This window comes from Meleagris gallopavo, chromosome 1, assembly GCF_000146605.3.
Source record: "Meleagris gallopavo isolate NT-WF06-2002-E0010 breed Aviagen turkey brand Nicholas breeding stock chromosome 1, Turkey_5.1, whole genome shotgun sequence".
NCBI lineage: Eukaryota > Metazoa > Chordata > Aves > Galliformes > Phasianidae > Meleagris > Meleagris gallopavo.
In genome coordinates, this window is record NC_015011.2 from 128,019,466 (window position 1) to 128,047,189 (window position 27,724).

At 36.9% G+C, this 27,724-nt stretch overlaps 1 protein-coding gene across 1 annotated transcript in view; it reads right to left on the reverse strand.

The window, feature by feature from the left end:
* Window positions 1-27,724, reverse strand: part of LOC100550732 (gamma-aminobutyric acid receptor subunit gamma-3) — a 302,767-nt gene that overhangs the window by 112,151 nt on the left and 162,892 nt on the right. Inside the window, 2 exon segments of the mRNA XM_031557588.1 lie at window positions 25,175-25,257; window positions 27,358-27,578. Coding sequence (XP_031413448.1) covers window positions 25,175-25,257; window positions 27,358-27,578 — 304 coding nt within the window.

Consider the following 27,724-nt stretch of genomic DNA (forward strand, 5'->3'; position numbering starts at 1 on the left):
AAAAACAACCCACTGCACTGACAAATGGCTAAATGGGAACAGACTGACAGTGTTTTGATTTGTAGCAGGACCACTTTTCTCCTATCTACTAGGTTTTCAAAATCCACATGCTGATGTATTGAAATAACCTTTTAAAGAAGTAAGTGACTTTGTGCCTGGGAAAGTTTGACCTTACTCAGACAGTTTCAGAAGTTTGATACGAAGTTCACAGACACAGCACTGAGGACACAAAAGAGCTTGAAATCCCTTTCCATTCTTTTTTTCCCATTCTGAAAATTTGCCTGATCTTTGTATCAAACACAGACAGTGCCATTCAGAATACCTACGGACAAGAAAAGGTATGCAACTCTCAGACAAAAATTGAAGTTCCCTGTCTAAAGCGTGTACGTATAGTTTAGATGTGGAAGAGGAAAAATTTCCAGTCCACTCCAGAAAATTCAACAGTCAAACTGAGCAGAAGAAAGTTTTAACAGCCATGCTCCCTCCAAAGCTTTCTTCCTCTTTTTCAAGAAGGTCAGGAATTCTCCAGTCCTTCTATGAGTGCAGAATATAGAAAATCTTACGTCTCACTGATAGAAAGGGAGGACAATGCAGTGAGAGACCAAGGAAAGGTTAAAAATAATCTAAAAGAACCCTGTTATTTAAGTCGCTAAATCTGTAAAATATAGACTTCAGAAAATGAGCAAAGCCACAGGAGAAAAAAACCCTGATGGTATATAATTTTCTGTACGTTAAGTAAAGTAGAAGCACATTCATTACCTGATAAATTCACTTTACTTTAATTAGAACACAGCAAGACCAACATTTTTCTGATTTCTCCCCATGCTGAAAACTTAATAGATCAGTGTTGTGTAGGATGACACTGTATAGCTTAAAAACATCCTTTGGCCACTAGCATATTTTTAAAATACATTTTTGATATAAATTGCACCTGGTTTTAGAGAGTTATCCTACCCTCAGTGTCCAGGATATGTGCATTTTAAGGCTGCTACCAGTTAGCTGATATCTAATAAATACGTAACTGGAATCTTTATTTAATTTTAATAGAAAAAAGAAAAAACAGAATTTTTTGAGACAATTTTGTTAATGAACAGTAGAATACTAGTCAAATACCTCTAATACAATCTACATACATTAATTCTTGTCATTGTTTTTTATAAAAAGTGCTATTTTATAGGGAAAGTTTTTTCTATTACTCACCTAGATGTAGTTTCCTGATACTCTTATAGCCTTATTAAAGTAAGGCTGCCTTATTTTATTTTATCTGCGTACAAACTGCCATAAAATGAGGTTTATGAGACTTAGACTGAGTTGTCCGTCTTCGTCACAAGTGGTTATCACCGAATCACAGCTAGATGTAGCCAAATAAATATTATTTTTCACTTCTCATAGCTTTATGAAGAGAAAGACAGCTACTTTATACTTTTGGGTGTGTGTGGGGAAGGTGATCTTCTAAAAGCAACACCTTTACAACAGATGAGGACAAAGTAATCTCCAAAGTTAGCTTAGTCTACCATGTATGTTTTACACAAAACAATGCACACAAAGTTCTACTGCTCAAATCTTTCAATTGCTGTCTCCCATTAAACAAAATAAAATGACAGCTATGTGCCTGCTAAAAGCAAATTAAGTAAAATAGATCAAAGATTTGCTTACTAAAATAAGATCTTACAAAAAATTAATAAGAAGAAAATTAAAACTTTTGGATATTTCCACAGTCAAGCATTTTAGGAGAGAATTTCTTTAAAATATTTGCAAAATTTAGTACTATTGTCATAGGTTGTGACACCTGAATAGAGAAAGCAACAAAACTTAAACCAGAGGAAGTTAGTTTCAGTGTTCAAAGTGGCAGAAGCGCAAACAAAATTCAACATTATTGGTGAAGAACAGGTATGCATTCTTTCATAGAAGCTCATTTTAACAATTTTAAGACACATAAAAAGAGCACAAATCAGTACACATATGATTATTTTATACTAATATAATATATAATATATAGCAATGTAACATATATTAAACAAATATAAATTGTAAGTGTACACTCAGTGAAAAAACATCTACATCCATGAAGAAGAAAGGAAAGCAGATTTCTGTTACTGATCTGTCTGATGAGTCTGCCAGGAGAAAACAGAGATTTCTTCATCCTGCTTTTTTTCTCACCACACAAGGGTGATTTCACTCAAGTTAGGGCCATCTCATGCATGCTGCTTATCAGTTAATGGTAAAGTTAACTTTTTCAAAAAACTGCAACTAATACTAAGAAGCATATTGGTACTTCAAGATTTTGTATACACAGTGGATGTGAAAATTACAGATTGATACTTCAGACACAGTAAGCTCAGTAAGCTCTTTTTGAGCAGGGGGGTCTAGGGAAGATGACCTCCAGAGGTTCCTTCCAGCTGCAACCATTCTGTGATTCAGTAACTCTGATCAAAATAGAATTTTCTTCTTCTAAATCCTCAATCAGCACAATGAATTGTGATTGCCCTTGGAGTTCAGAAACTACAGATACCCATGGATTGAAACTACTCTAAAATCCTAAGTTTCTATGTTAAGAATGGTGTAGACACATTGAGTCTCGTAAATATCGGGCCAATTCAGTTAATCAACTGACTGATTAATCTTAGCAAGTCCCCCTCAGAGCAGCCATCCATTTCATTATGGGCTTGTTGACTCTAAGAGTTGAAGGGTAACTGAAACACTGACGTTGAACACTAGCTTAATGGCATTCGTCCAGATTGTAGTTCCTTCTAAAAGTTAAAGGAACTAACAGTTTTCTTTTTTTAACATGGTAAGCATTCATTTTGTACATTAAATAATGTATTTCATAGAAAATATTCATGGAAAATGGCAATTCTTTAAGGATAAATATAACAAAAGTGGAATTCCAGATGTATGCTTAGGAAGATTATCTTGCCCCTGTGAAACTTCTGACTTACTTCCTTAAGATTTCTTTATGGAAGAAAAAGAAACTTCCTGAGCACACATGCATACACAACTCTTGTTCTGTTTTGTGTCCTCCAGCCTATATATATATATATTTTTTTAAGAGATTTGCCTCTAATTGCTATTCATAAGAGCACTGTACAAATGGGAGTATATATATGCCAAGAACTGTTGCCTATGTCATCCTCTTTGAGTGAAGAGAGGCTACATCGAAGACTGTACCTGTCATTAGTTCTAACTTAGGGTTCTTGATTAAGGAAAATAGAGAAAACATAACTAAAAAAAATCATAGTAAAAATATTTTTTCCACCACTCAAGTAAGGAGATGAGTGATAGAAAATGATACTGAGTAGTGACATATGCCAGAAGTCAAGGATTACATTAGGCAATACAGTGTTTGAGTGACTTGTGTCACCTGGCCATCTGCTTTGTGATATGTTGACTTTTGGCTTAGAGAAGATTAAATAACCCTTGCTGTTATTTGTCTGAAACACTGACAAAAGCAGGAACAGTACATTAGGAATTTGTGAGATCTCTTTCTAAAATTAACTTGGGCAGACAATGTTTTGAAAAATGCTCTGGGAAAAAAACAAAACAAAACAAAACAGTTGCAAATAACTACAGTCTGTGGCAAGAACCTATGCAAGATATCTAAGAATTTTGTTATAGAAAGACAAGTAGCACTGTAAGCCTGTATTTATCACACACATAGACAGTCCTAAGTCTCCAGTGTGTGCCTTATCACAGAAAACTTCTGATACCATATTCAGCGTGTGACACCATATTCAGTAGGAAGGCAATAGATGCTTCCCTCCATGGTAACAGGTAGCAATTACTATGGAGACCAATGAGACAATGAATCCAAATTTGCTTCCTATGCTGACTTCGATTTTGTATACAGAGGGTTTCACAGAGGGAAAAAGAACAGAGGTGGCATAGCAAAAGAATATCTAGGCAGCAGCCTGAAGGCAATATCTTACAATATCAAACTGACCATGGGGTAACTCAGAAAATAAAAAGGAAAGGTAGAAAAGCAACATTAATAATCAAAGAGGGTGAGAAATGCATTACGAAGGACTAATGGAAAATGAGAAAGAGGAAAAAATAGGTGTTGCTGCGGTCCTAATGAGTAAACAATAAGACTGTGACAGCAAAAGTATGTCCCCAGTGACAGAACTGGGGAAAAATTTCCACCTTACTTTTCCAGAGAAAAATCATATTTTTGTCAAGTTTTTCTTGGGTTTTATTACCTAAAATTTCCATCTTTTTATCTACCTGATAATTATCTGTGTTGTATGCCATTATGGAATGCTCTTTTTAGCAAAGAGGGTAAAAAATACAGTATACAAAATCTATGTTAATCTCAAAGCAAAAATTTTTTTGTATATTTACAATCTCTGTTTGTGAGAAGCTGGAATAATTTTTGGCTCAAGGCTCGTTCAGCAGCACCCACCCAAGACATAACATGCCCAGCAAGCTTTTGGAATTAATAGTTAGCATGATCATAGCAGTAAGAGAAACATGCTGCTGGGCAACTACAGTAAACCCTTTTTGGCTGTTGCCCTTTTTGAGCATTCCAGCTGACTTATGGAGGTTGTGTCAGAGGAGAGGACCACCATGCTTTCAGTGTGCACACTTAGCAGCCCACCGTGCAACAATCGCTTGATCAACTGCCGATTACCTAACAGGAGGGGCATGTGCTATGGACGTGCTGTTGCCCCTAATGAACAAAACATAAGTACCCCTGACAACTACCGTTGCCCTGACGAACCAAACTGAAGTGCCCTTGACAACCAACTGCTGCCCTGGCAACCAAAACAACACTGTGAAAGGATAAAAACCTGAACAGTTTCAAGGTAGAACAGATACCCCCCTCCACCAAACTGCAGCCATGATGGTCAGCGAGACATCACTGACCTTCTTGCTGCCCCCTCTATGGACCAAAGAAATGTTGCTGGATCCCTGGTGGTAATTATCCCCACTTTATAAAGCGTTTGCTAGGATTTCTCTCTTTACTATCTCTAACTTCCCTATCTTTCTCACATTCTTAGCTGCTAAGAATTTATAATAAATCAACTGGACAGCATTTGGCCTCTTCTGCTACCATAGACTCTCTCCAGATTTATATTTGATGAACCATCTCCTCAATAATTGGAGTGAGACACCAGTATATCTGCTAACCATCAGGTATTTTCCTCAGTGTTTATTTCGATACTATCATCACTGAAATTGTGAAAAAATAATATTTTTTGCTTAGAAATCACAAAAGAATTTTTAAAGATACACTTTCCTACTTGTTCCTTTACTCTTGTTTGGTTAATGAGGTGGAAGATAACACAACTGGCGAAGACTGCATAGTTGAATGAATTTGTTGAATAGATATAGGGAATCTAATTTCAATAGAGACCATACAAATGATGTAACCTTTTCATGTACTTTATTCAAGCTAGCCAAAAAGAAATCAAGAAGTAATTTCCGGATTTCAAATCATCTTTTGAATATTGAGTGCTTTCATGAAGAGTATTTGATTTGCAAATGAACATAAATCTGGACACTTATTTACACTTACTTTTGCCACTTAAAAAAAAATAAAATATTGCATTCTCCACTCCTTTCTCTTTCACTGGTATCACTTGTCAAAAATTTCATTCATATGTTGGCACTTTCAATATCATTGCTTGATTTTAGTTTATTAATAAATTCTTCCTTAGAAGAAGATAAATCTGAGACCTATGTTCTTCCTCTCCCCATTATGTTTCATAAATTATTTCATCTCTGTGTTCTCACTGAGAAGTGGCATTTTTACAGAGCTGTTCCTTCTCTGCAGAAAGCGCCCTAGGACACCTAGGTACTTTACTATAAGGCTGCTTTCTAGCTAGTCAACCGGCAGGCAGTAATCTCCTGTCACAAGGGGTTAGTACATCCCAGATACAAAAATTTGTATTTCTCTATATTAAACTTCATAAGGTTTCTGTCATTCCATTTCTCTAAATTGTCTAAGGTTCCTCTGTGTACTGCTATCCACTCCTCTTAGTCCCCCCAGTTTGGAATGAGGAACACCAGCTTGAGGATGACCTCAGGCTTGCTGAGAGGTTGTGCTGTTCTACCTTCCAGATTATTAATAAAGGCATAAATAAAGAAAGCAATACTGATCCCCAAGGATTGCCACTGGTAACTGACAATCAGTTTTGTACAACTGATCAGTTGAGCTAGCAGTCCAGATAATATTCTAAGTAATTTACTTCAAATTTTTTTATCCAGTCCATATTCCACTAATTTGGCTACAAGAATACTATGGGAGACCATGCCAAAGTTTCATACAACATCCAGTATTCCCTCCTTACCCATAAAGCCAATCATCTCACTGCAGCAGAAATCTATCAGGTTAGTCAGGCCCTTGATAAATCCATGCTGAATATGACCAATCATCTTGTCCTTCCTGAGAATCTGCAACCTTCCAAGAGACCAAGGCTATGCTTACTGGCCTATAGTTACTTGGATTATTCTTCTTGAAAATATGCATGATGTTGCCTTTTAATGGTCATCAGTTAATTATCATAATCTTTAAAAGGTGACATAAAGTTTCTTTCCAATTATATTGGCAAGCTCCCTCAGCTCTTTTGATCATAGAATCATAAAATGGATTGGGTTGAAAGGGACCTTAAAGACCACCAGGTTCCAATTCCTTTCCATGGGCAGGGCTGCCTCCCACCAGCTCAGGCTGCCCAGGACCTAATCAATCTGGTCTTGAGTGCCTCCAGGGACGGGGCATCACAGCTTCTCTGGGCAGTCTGCTCTAATGTTTCACCACTTTCTGAGTAAGGAACATCTTCCTAACATCAAAGCCATTCCCCCTTGTCCTATCTGATCATGTGAAAAGTTGGCCTCTGCCTCTTGTTTGTAAGCTTCCTTTAAGTACTGGAAGGCTGCAATTAAGTTCTCCTCACTCCACCTTCTCAAAGAATTATATATGTCCAGTAACTGTAAGTGCTTTCTAGTGCTATCTTTCACAGTTCAGACCCTGCCAATAGTCCTGGGGATCTGGGAACAGTCCTTACTAGCAACAAACATGGAAAAAAAATGCACTGAGTACCTCAATTCCTTCAACATCCTTTTATCACTAGGTAACATTGCCCTGTTGAGCAGGAGAGTGGCATTGGTATCAGCCTTTATTTTGCTACCAGTGTACTTGTAGAAACTTCTCCTATCACTATTGTATCATTTCCTCATTTCATGTTTATTTGCTCTTTGGCTTTCCTTACTCAATTTCTGCATGCTTCAGCAGTATCTCTATACTCCTCCCAGGTTACTTTTTTTTATTTTATTTTTTCACATTTTTTCTCGGTTGGGAGTTTCCTGTTCATACATAATGGCATTCTGCCCCATATTTTTACTTCCTGCAGACTGTTCTTTTGCACTTATGTAAGAGTCCACTATCTCTGGTAAGGTTCTTTTTGATACTATATATGATGAAGGTTTAACATTTAATATCAAATTTACTTATTTGTAGGTATTTGATGTTATGCAGGCTTTTTATTATTAGGAGTGCTACAAGAATGTACTGAAATGACAACGCAAACACAAAATAGCAGATGAGATTTACAGTTAAGTCAGTATACAACTGTGATTCCTGTTGTTAGTCTGTCTATGCTCATAATGGTCCTGAGCTTCCCCAGCCACCAAGAAAGAATGCATGGGTTAAAATCAGCTCATGCCCTTTACTTTATTAAATGTACATTTTGTTAGTTGCTCAGTGTTTATGTTGAGCTGAATCACATATATACTTCTCCACCCACTGAGCTGGCCTGGCTAACTCAGAAAAACATTGTTCTCCACTAATTATCTTTGGGAAGTTTACAAAACTACATCCCGCTGGCCCAGTTGTACAGCATATGTATACAAAACAAAGGCCATTCTCCAATCCTCTTTGTGTCAATATAACTTCAACTTTCTCTGTGATAATTGGTTTTCATTCCTTACATCCTAACCTGAGCTCATCACTCATCTCCTCTGAACCTACTTCCATTCTAGGGGTTTACTGACTGATCACCTCTGCAGAGGCTGTCCTTGGGGGTCACCAAACTTCCTTAAGCCCACTTGACATCCAGGACAGCCTCTCATGGGATCATGCCAAGCAGCTCTATGTAAAAGTTGAAATCTGCTTTCCTAAATGCCAGAGTTGTGATTTGTCTTGCCCACTTCTCTTAGGATTCTAACAGCCACTTCGACCTCACTGTCTTTAACTCTCTCATTCCCAAGCAGACTTTAATGCATTTTAATCTTTTCCTTTATATGAAGTGCAACCTCTCCTCCTCACCTTCCTACATTCTTTCCTGAAAGACCTGTATCTATCCATTGCAGAGCTCCATTCATGCAAGATGTTTAATCCTGTCCCTGTAATCCCAGTAAAATTACAGTGACCAAGATCATCAGTTTTACTTTCAGAAGGTGTTTATTCTGGCACTTAAATTATTCTACCTTAGCAATTCACAAATGGTTTGACCTACAGTCAGGACCCCAGATTTATTTCAAGCCACTGCCAGCCTTCAAATGTTTAATAGCAAGCTTATAAATGTTGTTCCCATTGTGGTTTAACTTGAGCAGGGAGCTCAGCATCAGGCAGCTGCTCCCCAGGTGGGATGGGGGAGGGAATCAGAAAGGTAAAAGTATCTCATGCGTTGAGATAAACACAGTTTACCAGATAAAGCAAAAAAGCTGCTCACACAAGCAAAGCAAATGAAAGCAGAACAAGGAATACATTTGCTACTTCTCTTTAGCAGCCAGTTGTTCAGCTACTCCCAGAACAGCAGGGTCCATCACACACAATGGTTTCTCGAGAAGACAAATGTTGTTACTCCAAATGTCCTCCATTCCTCCTTCTTTCTCACAGGTTTTACTGCTGATCATGACACCATATCATATGGGATATCTCTTTGGTCAGTCTAGGTCAGCTGATTTGTGTCCCCTTTCAGCTACCTGCACAATCTCATTTCCCTACTGGCAGAACAGTACAAGAAGTGGAAAAGTCCTTGACCCTGTGCAAGCACTGCTCTATGACAACTACAACATCGGTCTGTTATCACCACCACCTTCATCAAAAGCCGAAAATATAACACCATACAAGCCTTACCAAGAAAACCAGCTTTATCCCAGCCAAGCCCATGACAGTTCCTTAATGAATAGGCCAGTAATTCATATCAAGTTATACAGTTATACAAGGGATGCTCTGAAAGTAATGCCTCCTACTTGTTTATGTTGGCCCATGATGTCAGAAGCTGATGTTGATGGTACAGCAGTAGCGTTTGAACCTTCCTGACAATATTTCACTTCATTTTGTTTTTGTGTGACAGATGGCAGCAGAAGGGCAGTCTAACAGAATTGTGTCTGATATGGAAGTGCATATGAATCAAAGGTGTGTCACTGAATTCCTCCATGTGGAAAAATGGCATCCATTGGCACTTTCTGAATGTTGATGGAGACCAACCAGTGGATGTGAGCACAGTGAAGCAGTGGGTAATATGTTCCAGCAGTAGTGACAGTGACACAAAAGACAGGACACATTCTGGACAGTCATGCAGGGCTGTCACACCATGAAATGAAGAGCTTCTTGATCGGCTCATCTGTGAGAATCTGCGTATTAAGACCAGGAGACTGAATAGTGCTGAATATCATCTTCAGTGTATTAGGAATGATGGTGGTGATGTCTCAATATCACAAAGTTTGCACAAAGTGGATCCCCGCAAATGCTCACACAGGAACAGAAAGAACATCATATGCAAGTTTGTCAGGAGCTATTGAACCGGTACAAGGCTCAAGGATACAATTTCCTGGATTCATCATTACCTGTAACGAGATGTAGTGTCATCACAATGAGCTAGAGTCAAAATGGCAGTCCACAGAGTGGCCACATATGAATTCCCCATTGAAGAAAAAGTTCAAGATGTAGCCCTCAGAGGGTAAAGTGATGGGCAAAATCTTTTGGGATAGGAAAGGGGTGATCCTTCTGAATTTCCTGCAGTCTAGATAAACCATCAACTCTGACTACTATACAGAGATGCTGACTAGCCTGAAGGCTTGAACTTCCAGAGTCAGACAAGAGAAGAAGACAACCTTTCCCTTGCAGCATGATAATGTCAAGCCCATGCCAGTTTGAAGACTATGGAGTGCATTGCCAATGTTGTCTGGACTTTCCTACACACCTACCATACAATTGGGATTTGGAGCCTTCTGATTTCCATCTGTTTGTCCGGATGGAAGATGGACAATCCATCAGTGGGCAATATTTTCCTAGCAATGGCACTTTTTAGCAGCTGTGAAGCAGGGAGTCACCTCTGCTGGTGCAGATTTTTACAAGCGTGGCATGAAGGTACTTGTTCATCATTGGTGAATGTAGCTAATGGTGGTGACTATGTTGAAACATAGTGTTTTGTAGTCCAGAATTTGCTCTATCAAGTAGCATTCTTGTGTTCTTTGTATCTGTTGTGGTTTCCATGGAAATAAATAAGAGGCATTACTTTCGGAACAACATACATACATGGGAATGACTTGATAGTTTATATATCATGTGGAAAGAAGTGAAATTAAGGGGAATCCTAGGCTGGGACAACACAGAAACATTAATTGTGTGAGATGTTTTTCTTCTGACAAAATTGCAGCATCCCTTTCCTAATAAAACTCAATATACTAAGGAAATTAAAATACCAAAGTCAATGATGTAAGAAGTCCTGTCCTTTATCTTTACTATCCAGTTACATGCTATATATACAGTTGTTGGTAGATCTACTATTCTAATTAAAGACTCCTGTAAACAACAAAAATGTACACATTTCTAGGCTAGTATTTTAAAATGAAATTTCCAAGTCTCCCAGTAGCAGACAGATAACTGAAAATAAGACTTACTGAGAACAGAAATCCTCTGGAATGTCCCCTCTCACCTGATAATTTGAGAACTCTGGTTAACTTAATTGCATTTGGCATTGGCAATGCACAGCAAAGTAATCAGTCAGTGCCTACAGCATTGAGCATTATGAGCACTAGGTATTTGGTGACACCCCTGCATATATTAATGAATCAAGCAGCTTGGCATTCCAAGATCTTTAGATCTCCTATGCCATACCACTAAAATGATATCCACGGCTCTAACCTTCCTCAGATTCATCTCTACGTCATCCCATACGTGTGAATTTGGGGTTGGTTTGCAACATAGTATGATATGTAAGTCTTACCTCCTCCAAGCCAATACTCTGAAGTTTTGCTGGCATCAATGTGTTAACAGATACTTGTAGATGTCTTACACTATCAGAGCGCAACACAGCTGCCCAAGCTAAACCACTGATGTGTTATAACACCAGCAAAGACATCAAGTGTTTATTTACTTCAGCACAAACTCTGAGAACACAAAGTCTTCAGTAAAGCTAAATGTACCTGAGGTTAATGCTCATGTAGTTACCTTTACTAAAAATAAAAATGCAGATAACAACATATTTAAAAGCTCAATTCATTCATATGCATTTTGTTAGATTTCTGCTCAGTATTTTTAAATAGGTATGTGCACTTTTAACACTACATGCCACTCACAAAAGTGTAAGAACAGAAAACATCTAAGAAAGTAGAAAAAAAAAAAAGACTCAAAAAGTGATACCAAACACTGGTCTATGTCAAAACTTATATCTCACATCACCTGAAAAATTTAATGTCTATGTTTGAAAAGTCACAACAACTGTTTTACATACAAAATAAATGTCTCTCTCTACATTAAAATTAAATATAAGAATTTGTGAGAAACAACTTGATTGAGACATATCAGCAATACTCATTTCATATGTTACTGCACAAATATGACTGCAGTATTTCCTATGAACTCAATACAGCTACAATATAAATTTGTTCTTGCAACTGTACTAAGTTTGACTGTTGCAAAATTGCTGTAAGTATGATACTGACCGCCTTAAGATCCACCAGGGCAGGAAATGAAAGTCATACTTTAAGGAGAGAATGCTTCTTGGAAAAAAAAAAGAAAAAAAACAACCCTGCAAATAATGACACTTGGATTATATATATAAAATATATATATAATGACAATGGATTAGGCAAATACTTTAAGAGGAAAATGATAAAACTGATTTGGAAATGCAATCATTCGTGTATTTTGTCATCTGTATTATGAGTTCTTTCCAGAATTTCAAAAGGTTTTGTCTTGATAATCACTGAGAAGTGTATGTCTATCTGAACAATATTTCTGTCTTACATTCAGTTATCACCATTGTCCAGAAATCGTATAGATGTAAAAGCTTCAGTGATAAATTTCTGATGTCCTCTGTCTTCTTTATCTAAGTAATACCAGGAGAATGCTTTTAGTGCATTTTAGCACTTCCTCTCCAAGTTCCAACCAAAATGAAGGAAAAAAAGTCAAAAGTATATGATAAGAAAATAACAGGGAAGATAAGTGCTGAGGTTTTTACTGAACTGCAAAAGCTGGTCAGTTTGTTTCAGTAACTGTTTTGAACTGTTTCTTACGAAATAGAATTTAGAAAAAAAGTTTAAACAAAACATGAATTCTGTGATATATGCTTTTTCTGTTTATGTTTAATCCCTGAACAGTAATGTAATTATACATTTTATTTCTCCTTTTATTTCCTTTGTTTTTGTTTGTGTCTCCTTTCTACTTTCTCTCTGTACTTCCCAATTCCAGACTTCTTGTTACTGTGAAATTCTTATCCAGAAATTCATTCATAACTACTGGATTTTCTGCTTTTCTCCAGGTTTTCTATTTTTTGGACTTGTTTTTTCAAACACATGATAGTTTTCCATTTCCCCCTATGTCAATATCTGTGACATGAGAAGTTTCCTAAATCCTTACAACTTATATTTCTGATTTCTTTCAGCTCTTTCATTCCCTCTCCCTTATTGTAATCGCCCAGTTGAGTGTCACTTGAGATTTGCTGCTCCTACATAGATGCCACCCTGATCTTCCAAACAGGACACGCTCTGAGGTTAACCTATATGGTACCGATTGATCTCAGACTATCAGTGCCTTTCTGTTCCTTGCCAAAGAGGGAAGAAACTGGAAGCAACATTTTTCCTTGCCAGCCCTGATGATGGGAATTCTGGCCAAAGCCAGTCAATGCAAGAATGCTCAGAAAGTTTGGGAAAGTGGAGAGAGACAATAGTAATGGGTGAAAGATTATGAGATGAAGGTAAAATAGCAAAGAGGGAGAGGAACAAGGATAAAAAAGAAGAAAGAATCAGGGGGAGGGAATAAGGAAAAATGGGAGAAAAAAATGAAAAATAATGTAGAAGGTAGAGACATCTAGAAGATGTACAAAGTGATGAAAGGTGGGAATTGATTCTGTGGGGATTAGCTGGGCACCAAAAAAGAGTGCAAACATATCTCATACACCCAATACATGCAAAAAAAATCTGAATTAGTGTTTAATTTGAGCAGAGGAAACAGCTGCTGGATTTGCTGTCAGTTGTTGCATATTGTTGAGGTGTGAATGCTAATAGATGATGGGTGGAAAATGAACAGTATGCCCAGGATGTTAAAATCAATTCCAAGAATCTGTACAGAATGGAGAGAGCCTTAGGAAATTTGAAAGAAATTCTATAACCTGCTTGACTTTTAACATTATTTGATTATTTTAAGTCTATGGGAGAATCCCTGTTTCTGATCAACAAAAGTTTGTAATTTACAAATAATATACCAGTGATTGCTGGTGGTGATAACCATCATACAGTTAAAATATACAGAAACAACCTTACCATTTCTAAAAGGAACGCACTCCATCATCAGAAAAACAAACTGATTATAGCAAGTTGTAACAATTTGCAATTTTTTTTCCCCTCTTATTTGATTCCATAAGAAAGCTAACACTGAAAATTGTTCTCTTTAAAATTTGACAGGGAAAGATGGTCTTCACAAATGTACATTTATAACTTTAAATATGAAAAAAAAATGTTTTATAAAGAAGATTTAATATTTTAAAATAAATCTTGTACTGAACATGAAAAAGATGTATCATAAAAGATCACAGGCTGGACATGTTGGGAAGTCTCCTGTTCAGTCTCCTGCTCAAGACGGGGTTGACACTGAATTCAGATCCGGTGCTGCCATTAAGGAAGACACATATTTGTGAGTGTAATGAATCACAGTGAACAGGATTTAAAATAAACGTGCAATTGTCATTGGAATCACAGAAACACCTGAGTTTTCCTCCTGAAACTCCTATAGAAGTAATGAATAGTCTCAGCTTGCTGAACTTCTTAAATCTGATAGTGCCACAGACCAGGATTTTGGCTGCCAATTCTGCTGAGCCTTGACATAATAAATACTGCTGTATTTTGCACATAAATCAATGTAAAACTACAGTATAAATCCCTCAAACAACTCTAAGGTTTGCAAGTTGCTGGGAACAGCCTTTTATCTTCCTTTCTGCAGTTTTGTATAGATCGGACAAGCAAAGCTTTAAAGATTTCAAGTCCGGATGCTGGGGGAATGTGCTGAGAACAAAAATAAAGGAAAAACTGTGTTATGAAATTGTTGGGTATCTCGGTTTCCTTTTAATCATAACACTTTTATCCAAGAGTTTGTGGCTGCCTTCTCCGGCTGCCAGAGGCAAGTAACGTTGTTTTATTGTAATGTTGATTTTTAGACAACTGCTGTGAACAAATACACCATTCAGATCACAAAGTTATCTTCTTTTAAAATCACTGCTATCAGACAAACTTCTCCATGCTCATGTGGTCCCATAGCTTCATTTGAAGTCAATCAATATGGGAAGAAAATACCTGTGAGGTAGAAACATGCATTTCTTGCTACTTTCTTTTCTTTTTAACTTGGAAAGGTAAAGCTTACTGAATCAAAAAGTGGACGGCACTGAGCGTTTGCCCCCATATGGTTCCCATTCTTTTTTCCTAAATGAGGTGGCATTTCTGTTTCATTTCAGACAAATGCGTAAGAAGCACTGTAAGTACAAAGTAGCTACTATATTACCTTTAGGTCTTATATTTTGAAACAAATTACACATACATATTTTACATAAAACATTCTGCAGTGAAAAAAATCAGAATTAGAGATGATTAAAAAAATGTAAAATAGCCAGTATGTGATCGGGTCACTTACAAGCAAAATTAAAAAAGTAAATTGAGAATCTTTCCACTGTCCTTTCCAGAAAAGATCTGAATCTAAGCATCACTCATTCAGTATTAGGGTGCCTCAGGATGTCACAGAGTAGATATTTCCTTCTGCTGAGGACTGAGAATTCCTAAAATATTTCAAAAAGGTAAAATATAGTGACCTTAAAAAGAGAAGTTTGTATTTCACAATAACAACTTTTTCCCAAAGGAAAAAAAATCAAACCACTCATCTATGAAAATTCCTCCTAAGCTCAGACATTCAGTCTTCATCAATTCAAATGGCAATAAGAATTCAGATTATACCATGGCAACCCATCAAGACCGTATTCCCAGATTTTTTTTTAAGGTTTCATTATATGAAATGTGCTTTCAAATGTCAAATCAGTTAATATAAAAGGAAGGAACATTTAAGTGTCTCAGGTCCACAAGTGAATATTTACTTCATATTACCTTAAGAAAAGCTACAGTGCTGTCAGTTTGTGTGCCAAAAGATTTGCAATAGGATTTGTTCCTTATTTTGCTTCATTCCATTTTGTTCTAAGCAGAGTAGCTGAGTGCCTGCCAGTAATGAAAAGATTGAAAGCTATCACATATCTGTTTTCTCATACTCTCTCATTCATACCTGTGAGAGAAATTAAGAGATTCTTTCTATAGGTTGTTGTTCTTATGTTGCTTCCTTTTTACTGAAGACTAAGCTGAAGCAGACAGTGAGATCAGGATGAATGTTCTTTTATAAGATGTTCATCCACAAAACAAGGACTATTTTCACACATATATGATTTTCTTCTGTTCCAGTGAAGTCATACTTTCAATTAGGAATTTAAAAGGCTTCAATGTATCATTAGACATGGTGTAAAATGCCTTAACTAATGGATTCAGGCAGAAACTTTGCTCATCTTTTCTTTGTATGAAAAGTGTGTGATGTGTGTGATGTGGTTTTCTAGTAACCTGTATTAATAACAGTGGAAATAGAAAGATATTAATGAGGGCACCTAAATACTGTGAATTTCAATTCATTCCACTTTTTGATAATCACATTTATTTTAATGAGGCTCTTGGTTTTTCCCTGACGGTGTATTTCCATAGAAAAGAATCAGAGATGGCCCATCAGGCTGCCAGAGTGAAAAGAACAGACATTAACCGGAATGTTCCCAAACTGATGCTCTCTGAAATGAGTAGGAAGAGTTGCAGCTAACCTAGATTATCTGTGTTCATCAAAAGACAATGATCCAAATGCAACAAAAGCAAAAGATGAAAATAAACAGTCTGCTTGCAGTTACATAGCAGCTGATGGAGCTGGGAGAATTTCTGAGCTTTTAGATGTAAATACATACCCTAGACACCTCTTAACTCCCACCAGACCTTAAAAAAATACACAAACTAGCCCTCTCCACAAAGACTTGATTTCCCTACGAAAGAAAATAATGTAGAAGACAATGGAATGGAGCCTCAGTGCTTTCTGCAAGCTCTCTGATCTGGCCAGTTGCCTCAGGAACTTTTAGTTCAATCAACAATGCCTTCATATGCATTCTTTCTTATGACTAGAGCAAAGGTTTTGTGAGAAAGTCAAAAGTTCCTGAACTATAACAGGCTAGTGGTAAAACTGCCAAATCTCAGTATGAAAAAATAATAAATTTATACTATTCATGACAAATTCAAAAATTAAATCATAGCAATTCCCATTACACAGAAGTAATCTCTGCACTTAGATATACAAAAGTACAGCATTTCCTGAAAAATTAGAAGAATCAATCAAAAATCTAAATCATATGGGAGAATATAAAACTATTTTAAAATGAAGTTAACATTAAATGTGATGTCTCAACTGGTGTTACTTCTTCCTCCCATCTAAATCTTACTTATTGTTTCCCTATCTGCAGAGTTCTTTCTTGGTAAGAAACATAATCCCAGTGTATTACCCAACTTACGAAAAAAGATTGAAGTTTTATTATCTGTTCTGTAGCATGCCCATTACATAAAGTTAATTACTTTCTAAGGAGACAGACCTGCCCCTCAAAGCAAGGGATCCAGACAGACAGACCTCAGCATTCTTCTAATAGGAGCAGATACAAATGACATTTCCCATTTTGTCCTCTAGCACTAATAACAAAACCACTTTCAAAGCTGCACTATTGCATTAATTCCTTCTCTTTCTTAGCTCTGTGGACCCTGGTGAAAGATTTTTCTTTTTCTGTTAATTTTGAAGAAGCAGAAGCAGTAAACAAGAAAATGGAGGCCCTTTTCTTTTAATACTTTCATGTTTCCAGGCTGCTTTGTTTGGCCAGGCTGTGTTAAAAGTAAACAACCGACAAGAACTACTGCAGTGAGGACTTGATGTTTTCATCCTGTTTATTGAATCCACTATAGACTCTACTAACCCCATTATCATTAGTTCACCAAACCTAGCAAAAGTAAAACCACTGACTGGATTCTGGCTAAGTGCATCTAATCAGAGAGTCAATAGTCCCCCACTTTTTTTTTAAACCGCAGTGATGTAGGTGAAAGTTATCTGGCTGAGCCCATTCTTGTCTCTCCTTGTTCTTTCTCACCTCCTCAATGATTTTGCTTGGTATCTGTCCTTCTCCTGACACTTGTGCAGTACTTCTTGCCTCTCAAAGTGCCAAATGGCTTCCCCCAGAAATAATTCTGTAATAATTCTTTATTTCCCTTAAGATACCAGTGAACCCGAGCAGACAGTTCTCACTGTTTGGAGATGCATTACTATGACCTTCAGTATGGACCCTGAAGTGCCCCCAGAAGATAACAATACAACTAATTAACAACAACAACAACAACAAACAAACAAACAAAAAAAACAACCACATTTATTACAATAACTAAATAGAAAATTTATGCTATATATTCTTTCACTTCTTAAAAAATACACTATGCATTCTACCGGAAACCCTAAATAACTTCAGCTTTCTGGTTGTGCTTCTAAGCCCATCTTTTGCCTTTGGAAATATGCAGGAGAGGGGAGAAGGGAAATGTTGCAGACAGATATGATTTGGGTTTTGTTAAGTGGCCTGTTGGCGGGTTACCTTGATTTGTATTTTCATGTTTTATTTTTTGAAATGTATTTCAGCTACATCATGGAAGTTTACAAGGACTAGATACATGTGGCTGTATCAGCATTTGGAAAAGTCTAACACTACAGAATGAAAGAATTTCAAATGAGCATATCAGGTAATACCTGTGCATACAGAAAGGAGCATGCGTCTTGGAAGGTGCCTTAGGAAGTTTCTTCAAGGAACAAGTTAAACACTAACAATCAAAATTTGTCCATAACACAAAGAAGGAACTAGGCACAGCATCGCTGGGAGTTTGGGCTCTTCTCACTATTGATCCACTTCCGAATATTGCCTGTACAAGCAAATCCATGCTAGCCATTCAGTCCACATCCTCATGTTGAAATAAAACCCCCCACAAAGGGGCAATTCTATCCTGCTGGCAGAATTTTTTTATTTACAGAATGCATTGTTATGACTTTGTAACTGAGACAGATCAGACTGCTGTTCCAGAATGTTCCCACATTGTTCTCATTGTCCTGTGATGCAACTGTTTCTTACAAACTGCCCCAAACAGTCATTCTTTCTTATGTAAAAAATGTGATGCAAGGAAGTGTGACTGTTTGCTGATGCTGCATGTATCACAGAGGTGATCCCTCAGTGACTAAAGTTACAAATGTACGTTTGCTAAGAGTTTACAAGTGGTGGATCAGCCTCTGCATACAGATCAGATTAATTTGCAAACTACATACCACACTCCTAAACAAGTAAATAACAATAATATAAACATGTAGAATGTAATAGGTGTTGTATTACATTTCCAGATGAAAGATATTTTCTTCATTCTTCTGAAACTTTTTCTGCATTTGTATCACACTATTTGTATCACTTGTTTTGAGTATTTGTATCACACTATCAAATTTTTGCTGAAACAGAAAGGAAGAAAGATCACACTGGCACATAAAAAGATGCTTAAAAGACATCAAGTAAATAATGAATATAATAAGAACAGTGACAAAAATCATTGGAATTAATAATGCTTCTCACATGACAGAGATTCTAGTGCCACAGTTGATGCATTCAGCTGTCAGACATGCAAACAGCTATCTGGCCTTGCTTCAGATTTTTTATCTTATTTTCTCCTGACACTGTAAATATGACATAGCTATCTCTATTTTGCAAAAAATTGCTCATTGGCAGTTTTTTTTCTTTTTTATAAACTTGCTTCAGTACTGATTTAAAATAAAAACAAACAACACACACACACACACACAAACCAATTAAAAATAGCAAAATAAAAAAAAATTACTATTTCTTATTCATAAAAAAAAAATTAGAGAAAGAAGATTCGATGCTTTGGGAAGATACACTGCAACTGGGATTTTTGGGACTTGCAGTTTCCTTTTTTAAAGGTAACTCAGAGCTGGGCATCCCAGAAGAGCAAGGAACAATATATGAATTGCTACTTGCCACCAACTCTCCCTGTTCCATGAGGCACTGGACATCCCTTAAGTTCAGGGAAGTTGCACTGCCTTTCCTATTAAGTAGAAGTTGTGTGTGTATTGTAAATACAGAGCTAATATCAGATTGTTTTAAGTCTGATATGCTTATACTAAAATGTACTGTATAAACTTGGAGTCAGAAGCATGCAGATGTAAACGTTTAGAAGGGTGTCTCTGATGTACCTCATACGGTGAGACAGAAAGCTAAAAGAAAGATTAGCATCACTGATATTTATGATACACACTACACCCTAGACATGAATATACCATAAATTAGATTTAGAAAGTGTAACTTTACAGTGAATGTACTTATAACAAGAATAATTTGGCCAATTTCATTGATGTATAGTACAACCAATTGGAGTAATCAGATGCAAATTAGCAGAACCTCCAAGTCAAATATCATGCAAACTTTTATGAGTCATGGCTTGACTAGGAAATAAAGGCTCACAAAAAGCAAGAAGATTCTAGTGCAGTGTCTATTATGCCTTAAGAAATGTACTGAGTTGTCCTAGAAGATAAAAAACTGCAACAGCTAAAATGTGCTCGTCACAAAACCTGAATCAAGAATTCCATTGATACCCCACGACCTGGTTTAGCCCATTATAGAGAGCACAGATGGAAAGTTCACATTTGGATTAAAGCTCCTTCTGCACACTGCAAGTCCATCCCAGCATCTTTAATGCTACTACCCTTGAGACATGAACATTAAGCTGTGTTCCTTCTGGCCTGTTCTTCATCAGGAGGAAAATTCTGCCTTTAGACTATATTAATGATTCTACTGATGATACATGAGATGAAACAAAGCACAGCTTATATCACAAAACCAGCATTTGATTTTCTAGGCTAGGAGGAATAATAAGGAAACATATTAAAAGCGGTGATGACAGCCAGTTCTTCTGGCAGATTAATAATATGAGGCTCAAAGTACTTCCTGATCATCTAAATTGCATATCCATAAAAGGTTTCATGTTCAAAGGGGTAACGTTTGATTGAACCATGTTTATATTTAGAAAATAAGGACCATTTTTTTTCAAGAACCGTGTTAGAATTTTTTGTAATGCTTTTCATATTTCCCTACTTTTTTTGCTGTAATATTTTACATGCTTTTGTAAATCGCTTAAAAAAATTCTTGAACTTTCAGGAGGCTGAAGGTACTGAAGGCTTTAAGACCTGACTAAGCATGCAAACCATCTGTAGCTGGCAAATTTGCTTCCCCTTATTTTCAACTGAACTGAAAACACTCGGATTGTTCATGAACATTTGTGTACATGTTCAAATGTTTACAGTGGAAATGGCATTCCATTGATGCCCACCTTTTCCTGTCTGGCCTCAATCCTCCAATAATGTCAACTTGGGAGCTGTGGATCTTCTCACAGGAAAAGAAAAAATTTGCTACAGTAGTTCCAATTCTATTGCCTAAATAAGAGCTGCTTTTTAGAACAAACAGTAGTGTCAGAACAGCAGCAAGAAAAAGAAAACAACAAAATCAATTAACTAACTCAGTATGATTATTTCTATTCTTGCACTTTGCACTGCAGCTCAGTATAACTGCATCTGGTGTGGTTGTTGTATTCTGTATTCTGAAGGAGTGTCCAGGATAATCTTGAGCACATGCATGGGGATAAGAGGCAAAGGTTTGTTGCTGGGCTGAAAAATGACCAGCTCAAACAATTGTTGAGCACATGTGGGTGCAAACATGCTCATGATATTCTGCAATGGGCCTAGTAAAAGGAAGAAATTCAAGAAGATCCAACAGTTCCAGCAATTGCTGATAAATCAAAACCATAGATGCCAACTATGCACCAATTGCATTGCAACTCTAATGGAAAAGATGTCCTTTGAATAGCTTGACTATACAGTCAGGGAGGCATTTGTGAACTTGGAGTTGCTAATGAATAGACAGTGGTCCGCTTTGCAATCAACTCCTCAGCTGTTCTTCTGCGTAGTATTTAATCTGAAATTCTTTAATTCCCTCAGAACAATAATAACAACAAAATAGAAGCCACTAATATGCTAATACTCTTTATGCTCAATAGCTACCAATGCTCCCAATGATTTGCCCAGACAGTTTTGAATCTTTATAAAATTTTAGTATCTATGCTATCCTATGGCAGGAGTTCCACGATGAATTACAATTCTCATTTCCAGCCTGCACTTTGCTTCTTGTGTTTTATTCGTTTATTCTTGTGCTTTGTCCTTCAGACAGAATATCTTTTCTCCCTTACAATGTTCACATGAATTCTACCTACTTTAATAAACTACATTTTCTGGCAGAATACTAAAATTAGGTTATTTTCACAATGCCCAACCAGTGCTGAATATAGATAACCAACACAGTTTTACAAGGTAGTTGAGTATCCAAAGTAGCACAGCACTCTCCCTCAGCTCAAAAAGATAAATTAACCAGAATGGAGAACCACTCTGATAGATCATTTTTAAGCAGTAGTAGCTGGAGCACCTAGAGCCAGTGCTACCATGTAGTATCAAGTCATATCATTGGTATAAAGTCATATAATTGATTTTTAATTCCCGTTCACAAGGACACACGTTAATACCACACATTGACATTTATGCCAATGTCACAGCATCTCCATACTAAGAAAACGCCTGTCATGTGGCTGTTCAGATCAGTCCGGCACAGAGACTGTGAAAGAGCTGTCATGCTCTGCATAACACTGCTGCACACATCTACGTAAGGACTGCAATAACACATTCTCACCTAACGTATGTCTCAGTAGGCCAGATAATTCATCTCATAGTCTGACCCGAAACATACAAAACTGTAATGACAAAAAGTCTTCAGGCTATTTCAATACTTTCTAATTCCTGTAAGCAAAGAGATTGGAGTGCTCCAGGAATGGCTCTTGAGCAAGACTGGCTGATGAGGTCAGCTGTTACTGCAGAGATGCTCTCCAAATTATTATTGCCCATCCCAGAGGTGTTCCTTCTAAGGTGGTGTTTCTTAGTTGTAGCCAAAACATACATTCAAAAATCACTTCAGAGTAGGATAGCAAGTATGTTCCAAATCACTCTCTTTCACAAGATTTTCAATAGGAAGGGGGTAGATAGGTTTTGGTAAGCCCTCTCAGCACACTGAGATGGTCTCTTGTTGATAAACCGTTGTTTTCTTCTTATTCATCCTGATAAATGGACCACATAGAGCTCTGTATTCCTACCTAAGGAATACCAGCTGTTCCCAGAACAGTGCAAGGGTTAAGAAGTGAATTATTTGGCACTAGAAGAAAATTCTCTAGATACAATCTGGGTTTAGCTTTTCACATTTCTGAACCATCAAGAGAAACTCAAAAGGTAAAAAAAATCAGATGTTAACTTTGCTTTTGTTTGTGTAGACACACAGGAAATATTTTCCAAAACATTTTTTGTGCTTACCTACTGTGGAAGCTGCAAATATTTGCCTGTGTGAAGGAGAAAGAACAAAAGGGATGCAGGGGAAAGGAGTGCTATGCACCATTTCTATCTCATCCAAGGACATGTGTCTTGGAATCCATAATAAACTTCTCTGCTCAGAAACTTGTCAGAGCAGGCAGTAATAAATCATTCAGGCACTCACTCAGGCATACACTTCATAAGTCCCACTGCATACCATGTATCTTGAGACTGCTATGAATGTACATAACTCTGAAAATACAACAGATTTAGGGAAAGAAAAAAAAAAGCTCAGACTGCAGATGTCCTACAACCATAGTGGTGCTAAACTTATTCAAGGAAAGGAACAAAACTTAGTATGAACTTAAAAAAATAAACTCTTGTTATTAACATGACCAAAAGATTGAGAAAACTATGCTATTATTTTTATATACTTCCATATGTTATTTCATCTGACAAGAAACTAAGGAATGCACATAGAACTGGGACACATTCAGATTCTGCTTGATCCCGTGTAATCTCCATCTCCTAGATGGCAACAACACATGTATGTTTTCAGGGGTAGAAGGGCTCTGATCTGTAGGAGGAATCTCTTCAAATCAGGGTGTGATTTGAAACTGCCAAGGAGTTGAGCCTTCTGAAGTTGGCACTGATACTCCATCTCTTCAAATGAAAAGCATGGAGCATAGCTTACTAGCATTCAGTACTGCCTAGCTATTAACGGAGGTCTGAAGTGGCTTCCTTCGCTATTAGTGTCCACCTTCTTTGGATATTGCTAACACAGGACCTATCAATTTTATGTGGTAGACTTAATTAGTATCTTTGGACTGGGACTCCTCTGCCAGTACTGCAACAAATCAGCAGTAGTTTGCCATAAGGCAAGAGCAACTTTATGCAGTAACTAGGCATAGTTGAGGCATGCATAGATCAGTGACAAATATTTGTTAGTATGAAGGCTCATTCAGGAGTTATTTGCCTCCTGCCCAGTTGAGTATGCATACATTCCACGCATCCAAACTAAGCACACAACTGTGTATTTTTACCCAGGCTCACTTATCAGTGTAGAACACAAACCAGCAAAACAGTGATAATGGGTTTGGGGAAGGATGATGTTTACACTGGCAGATTTTCTGTAAATGCTTTCCTGGGGAAAAACAAGAACAAGAATATATCCTGGATCAGTGAAATCCAGGTCCAGCTGCTTACTAAGGGTCACTGTTTGCATATTATTCATAAAAGGAAATTGATACACTTCTATCAAAGCACTACACCTATCATAAAGACACTAAGCAGTGCTAACCTTCTATTGCTGTTTAAGTGATGGCAAAGAAAATACTTTTTTTCTAAACAGAAAGACAATACATTTCCATTTATTTCCAGACAACACAGATCCTGAAACCTGCAGTTTATCTAAGGAAAAAAACTTTAGTGGAGACCCTTTAAAAAGTGTTTGTAAAATATTTCTATTGCATAACTTTGGATTACAAAACTGTGCAGGTGTACCTTTGAGCTCTTGAACTTTTTCAAATGAATCGGCATGGAAAGAACTTTCTCTTTCAGAAATATGAGATCTCAGGATAAACTCACTTGACTTCCGTTTTCCATCCATTTCTATAATGTATTTCTTTTGTTTGTTACTTGAGTTTGAAATATACCAGTGCTATATACAGTACAATAGTGAGACTAAAGGACTCTAAGGACTAAAGACATGCTAAGCAATAGAAGTGAAATGGGATTTACAATATCTACACCTCTTAATTTAGATTATAAAAAATTGCAATAGCATACTACTTGCTATAAACTCAGATGTTCATAAATAACTGAGCTGGTCCCCAAGCTTCCACAAGGAAACTGCCATTTGTCTTCTCATTTACATGTCACATGCTTTTGTAGCTTAACATAGCAATGACTGGAATGAATATCTGCTCTTGTTGAAAGTGTGACTGTAGGATCAACTGATTAAGTCTGGTTCTGGCAAAGAATAATAGAGTAAATCCATAGATAACTTCATGGCATAAATCTCTCTACCAGGAATGCTAGGGAGGAAAAGAAATCCCGAATGTTTAAGCAAACCTAAGCTTCCTGTTCCTGTTGCAGAATGGTAGAAAAAGCTGTCAGAAATAAAAAATAATCTCATACCTCTACATGCTGCTCACAAACAACAACGAAATGAAGTGTTAAAACTGTACTTACAGCTTGAGAATATCAGTGGACATGAGTGTTCATCCATTGGGAAATTATGTAGCTGCAGCTGGCACTCAGCATTAATGGTAAGCCTGTAGAGAAACCAGGTGTCTGTCACTGCACCTCAGCAGTATGAACAGAGGAGGAGGCTGAGCAGCTTTAGGTGGTCATGCAAGAGCTTTGATACCTATAAGGCCTGAAAAGCTAAAATGCAGACCATCCAAAGGCTCCTTAGGCTGAATCCAAAACAATGGCAACTATCGAAAAACATAAATAATGTCAAAAATGTGATTAAGAGTTTTCTGATCTAAAGAAATCTGTGCATATATTTTTCTTAAGACAATCATTAAACAAAACGAGATGGAATCAGCTGGCAACAAAACAGTTGATGTGTGTGTATGTAATTCCACAAAATTAAAATTTAATAAAGAATCTTATAGGGAATCTTCTCTTCATTTGCTTACAGTGTGAAGTTAAAATCTGTTCAGTTGTTTTGGAATACTTCTCAAAAACCTACAAGATCTGTGTACAGTCCCACTAGAAAGCTTTTTTTACAAGATATCCTAGCACAAAGGAAACTATGTGTGGACTTGATTTAAAACTGATTGTTGGATGATCTTCAATCTTAAACACTGCAAAGTGAATTTACACAAGCATATCGCTTTCAGGACTAGTTTATTGTTGAGTGTTTTTCAGGAAAAAGACGTTACATCATGCCAGAAGTTATGCATGTGTGAGAGACAGGTCTTTTCAGTTCTTGGTGCTTTGTTTTTTTTTTCTTTGTTTGTTTGTTTGTTTCTATTTTTATTTAATATTCAAAAGCTAACAAACTGTATTGGGAAAAATTGCATATGAGATTTAGTGTGGCCCAGAGAACACTTCTCTGCTGGAAAAGGCCACTTATGTGGAACTTCTGTTTTTAAACTGATTGTAGAATAAAATTCAGAGTGTTACAGAAAGAATAACATCTGAAAGTAGGCAGGCAAGAGGAGAAAAAGGAAAGAAGCCTGTCTTAGCCTTATACACAAATAGCACCTTCTCCTGAATGCAGAATATTTAACAAAACACCACAAAACCTAGGCATGCAGTTATTAATTCCATGCCATGCTGATTCTGTGCGGTCATCAAAGTCAGACAGATTACTTGTTTCTTAATTACAGAGTGATCAATGATCTTTCTAACAATTTCTCACTTTAAAAAATACCCAATCTGACAACCCATTTGGTCAAACATTATTCATTTTTTTACCTGATTTAGGGAAATTTTGCAGCTCATATGATAAATAGTTTTTTACATAAGTTTGTAAATCTAAAAAATATTAAGGAGACACAACATGCTCTGAAGAACTGAAATAAAACTACAGAAAAGAAAAAAGAAAAAAAAGAGAAGAGGTGATTAAAGTTGTCAACAGAAATAAGAAAGAGCTCTGTCACCGTGGAGCAAGCCTATGAAGGGAAAGGCACTAAAAATGTCAGTAGCATTTCCAATTGTTCAATTTATTCACTACTGTTTCTGAAGGACTTGCTACTGGAGCTCAACTGCAATCAGAAGAACAACCACAATGCTGAGAACAATCAGTGCAGAAAATGTAGCGTGAAAGCCATGTTCCTGAAAAACTGCCCTGTGGAGTTTGGCTCATGGTAGAACTCCCTTCTGAGTAATTCATCTCTTCAATAAATAAACATATTTTGATTTCCACAGGCTCTTTTTATGCAAATATATACATTATTTCTAATACCATGTAGTTGATGGTATTATGAAGATAAGAAAAATCCTAAAAGCTTTTCCTCCAGCGATTCACCCTTTGATGAGATGTGACAGACTATCTTTCAGTGTGACTTATTTGAAGAATCAAGTACTGACATTATCATGAATCTGGAAATATTTTATCTGGTTCTGCACCTAGCTCTGATCAGAAAGGTTTCTGGCAAGTTTTATGGAACTACATGCCTCCAGTTTTATTAAAAATCCTAAAATAAAAACCTGAGTTCCACTATTTAGATAGACTTGTTTCCTAGACTCACAGTTTCTTTTTCAGAAAGATGAGACTTTGCTTAAATTCTGCAGTGCTTATACTGGAATATTTCACTCTTTGTCAAGCAATGTCAAGTAAACATCAGGAATCAAGTAGCAGAGGAGAACAAGGAAATTACTCCAGATCCAGAAGTGCAAGAAGCATGCTGAATGCTCACCTTAGGGTGTACAGGATCTTGCCGTCATTCCATATCCGGAGGAGCTGGTTTGGGGTGGTGATCCAGTGTGCTTCTGCTGTCTTGGAGTTCCGAAATATTGTGTCTGGGATCCAGATCAAACCAACCATGTTGCTGTTCAGAGTCAGTATTTTCATGGTGCTGTTGAAGCGAAGACGGCTGTCTGTCCACGTCTGAGCAAAAAATATATCAATTTGATATTCCTGCAATGAAAGCATGATATGCAAATTGAAATCAATTCTATACATCTCACTATATTTGGTCGTTGATAAAGTCTATCTGGATGTGAAGCAGGATACATTCAGACCAATGGAGCTATGTTTTCTTTCTTTTTTTTTCCCCCTGAAAA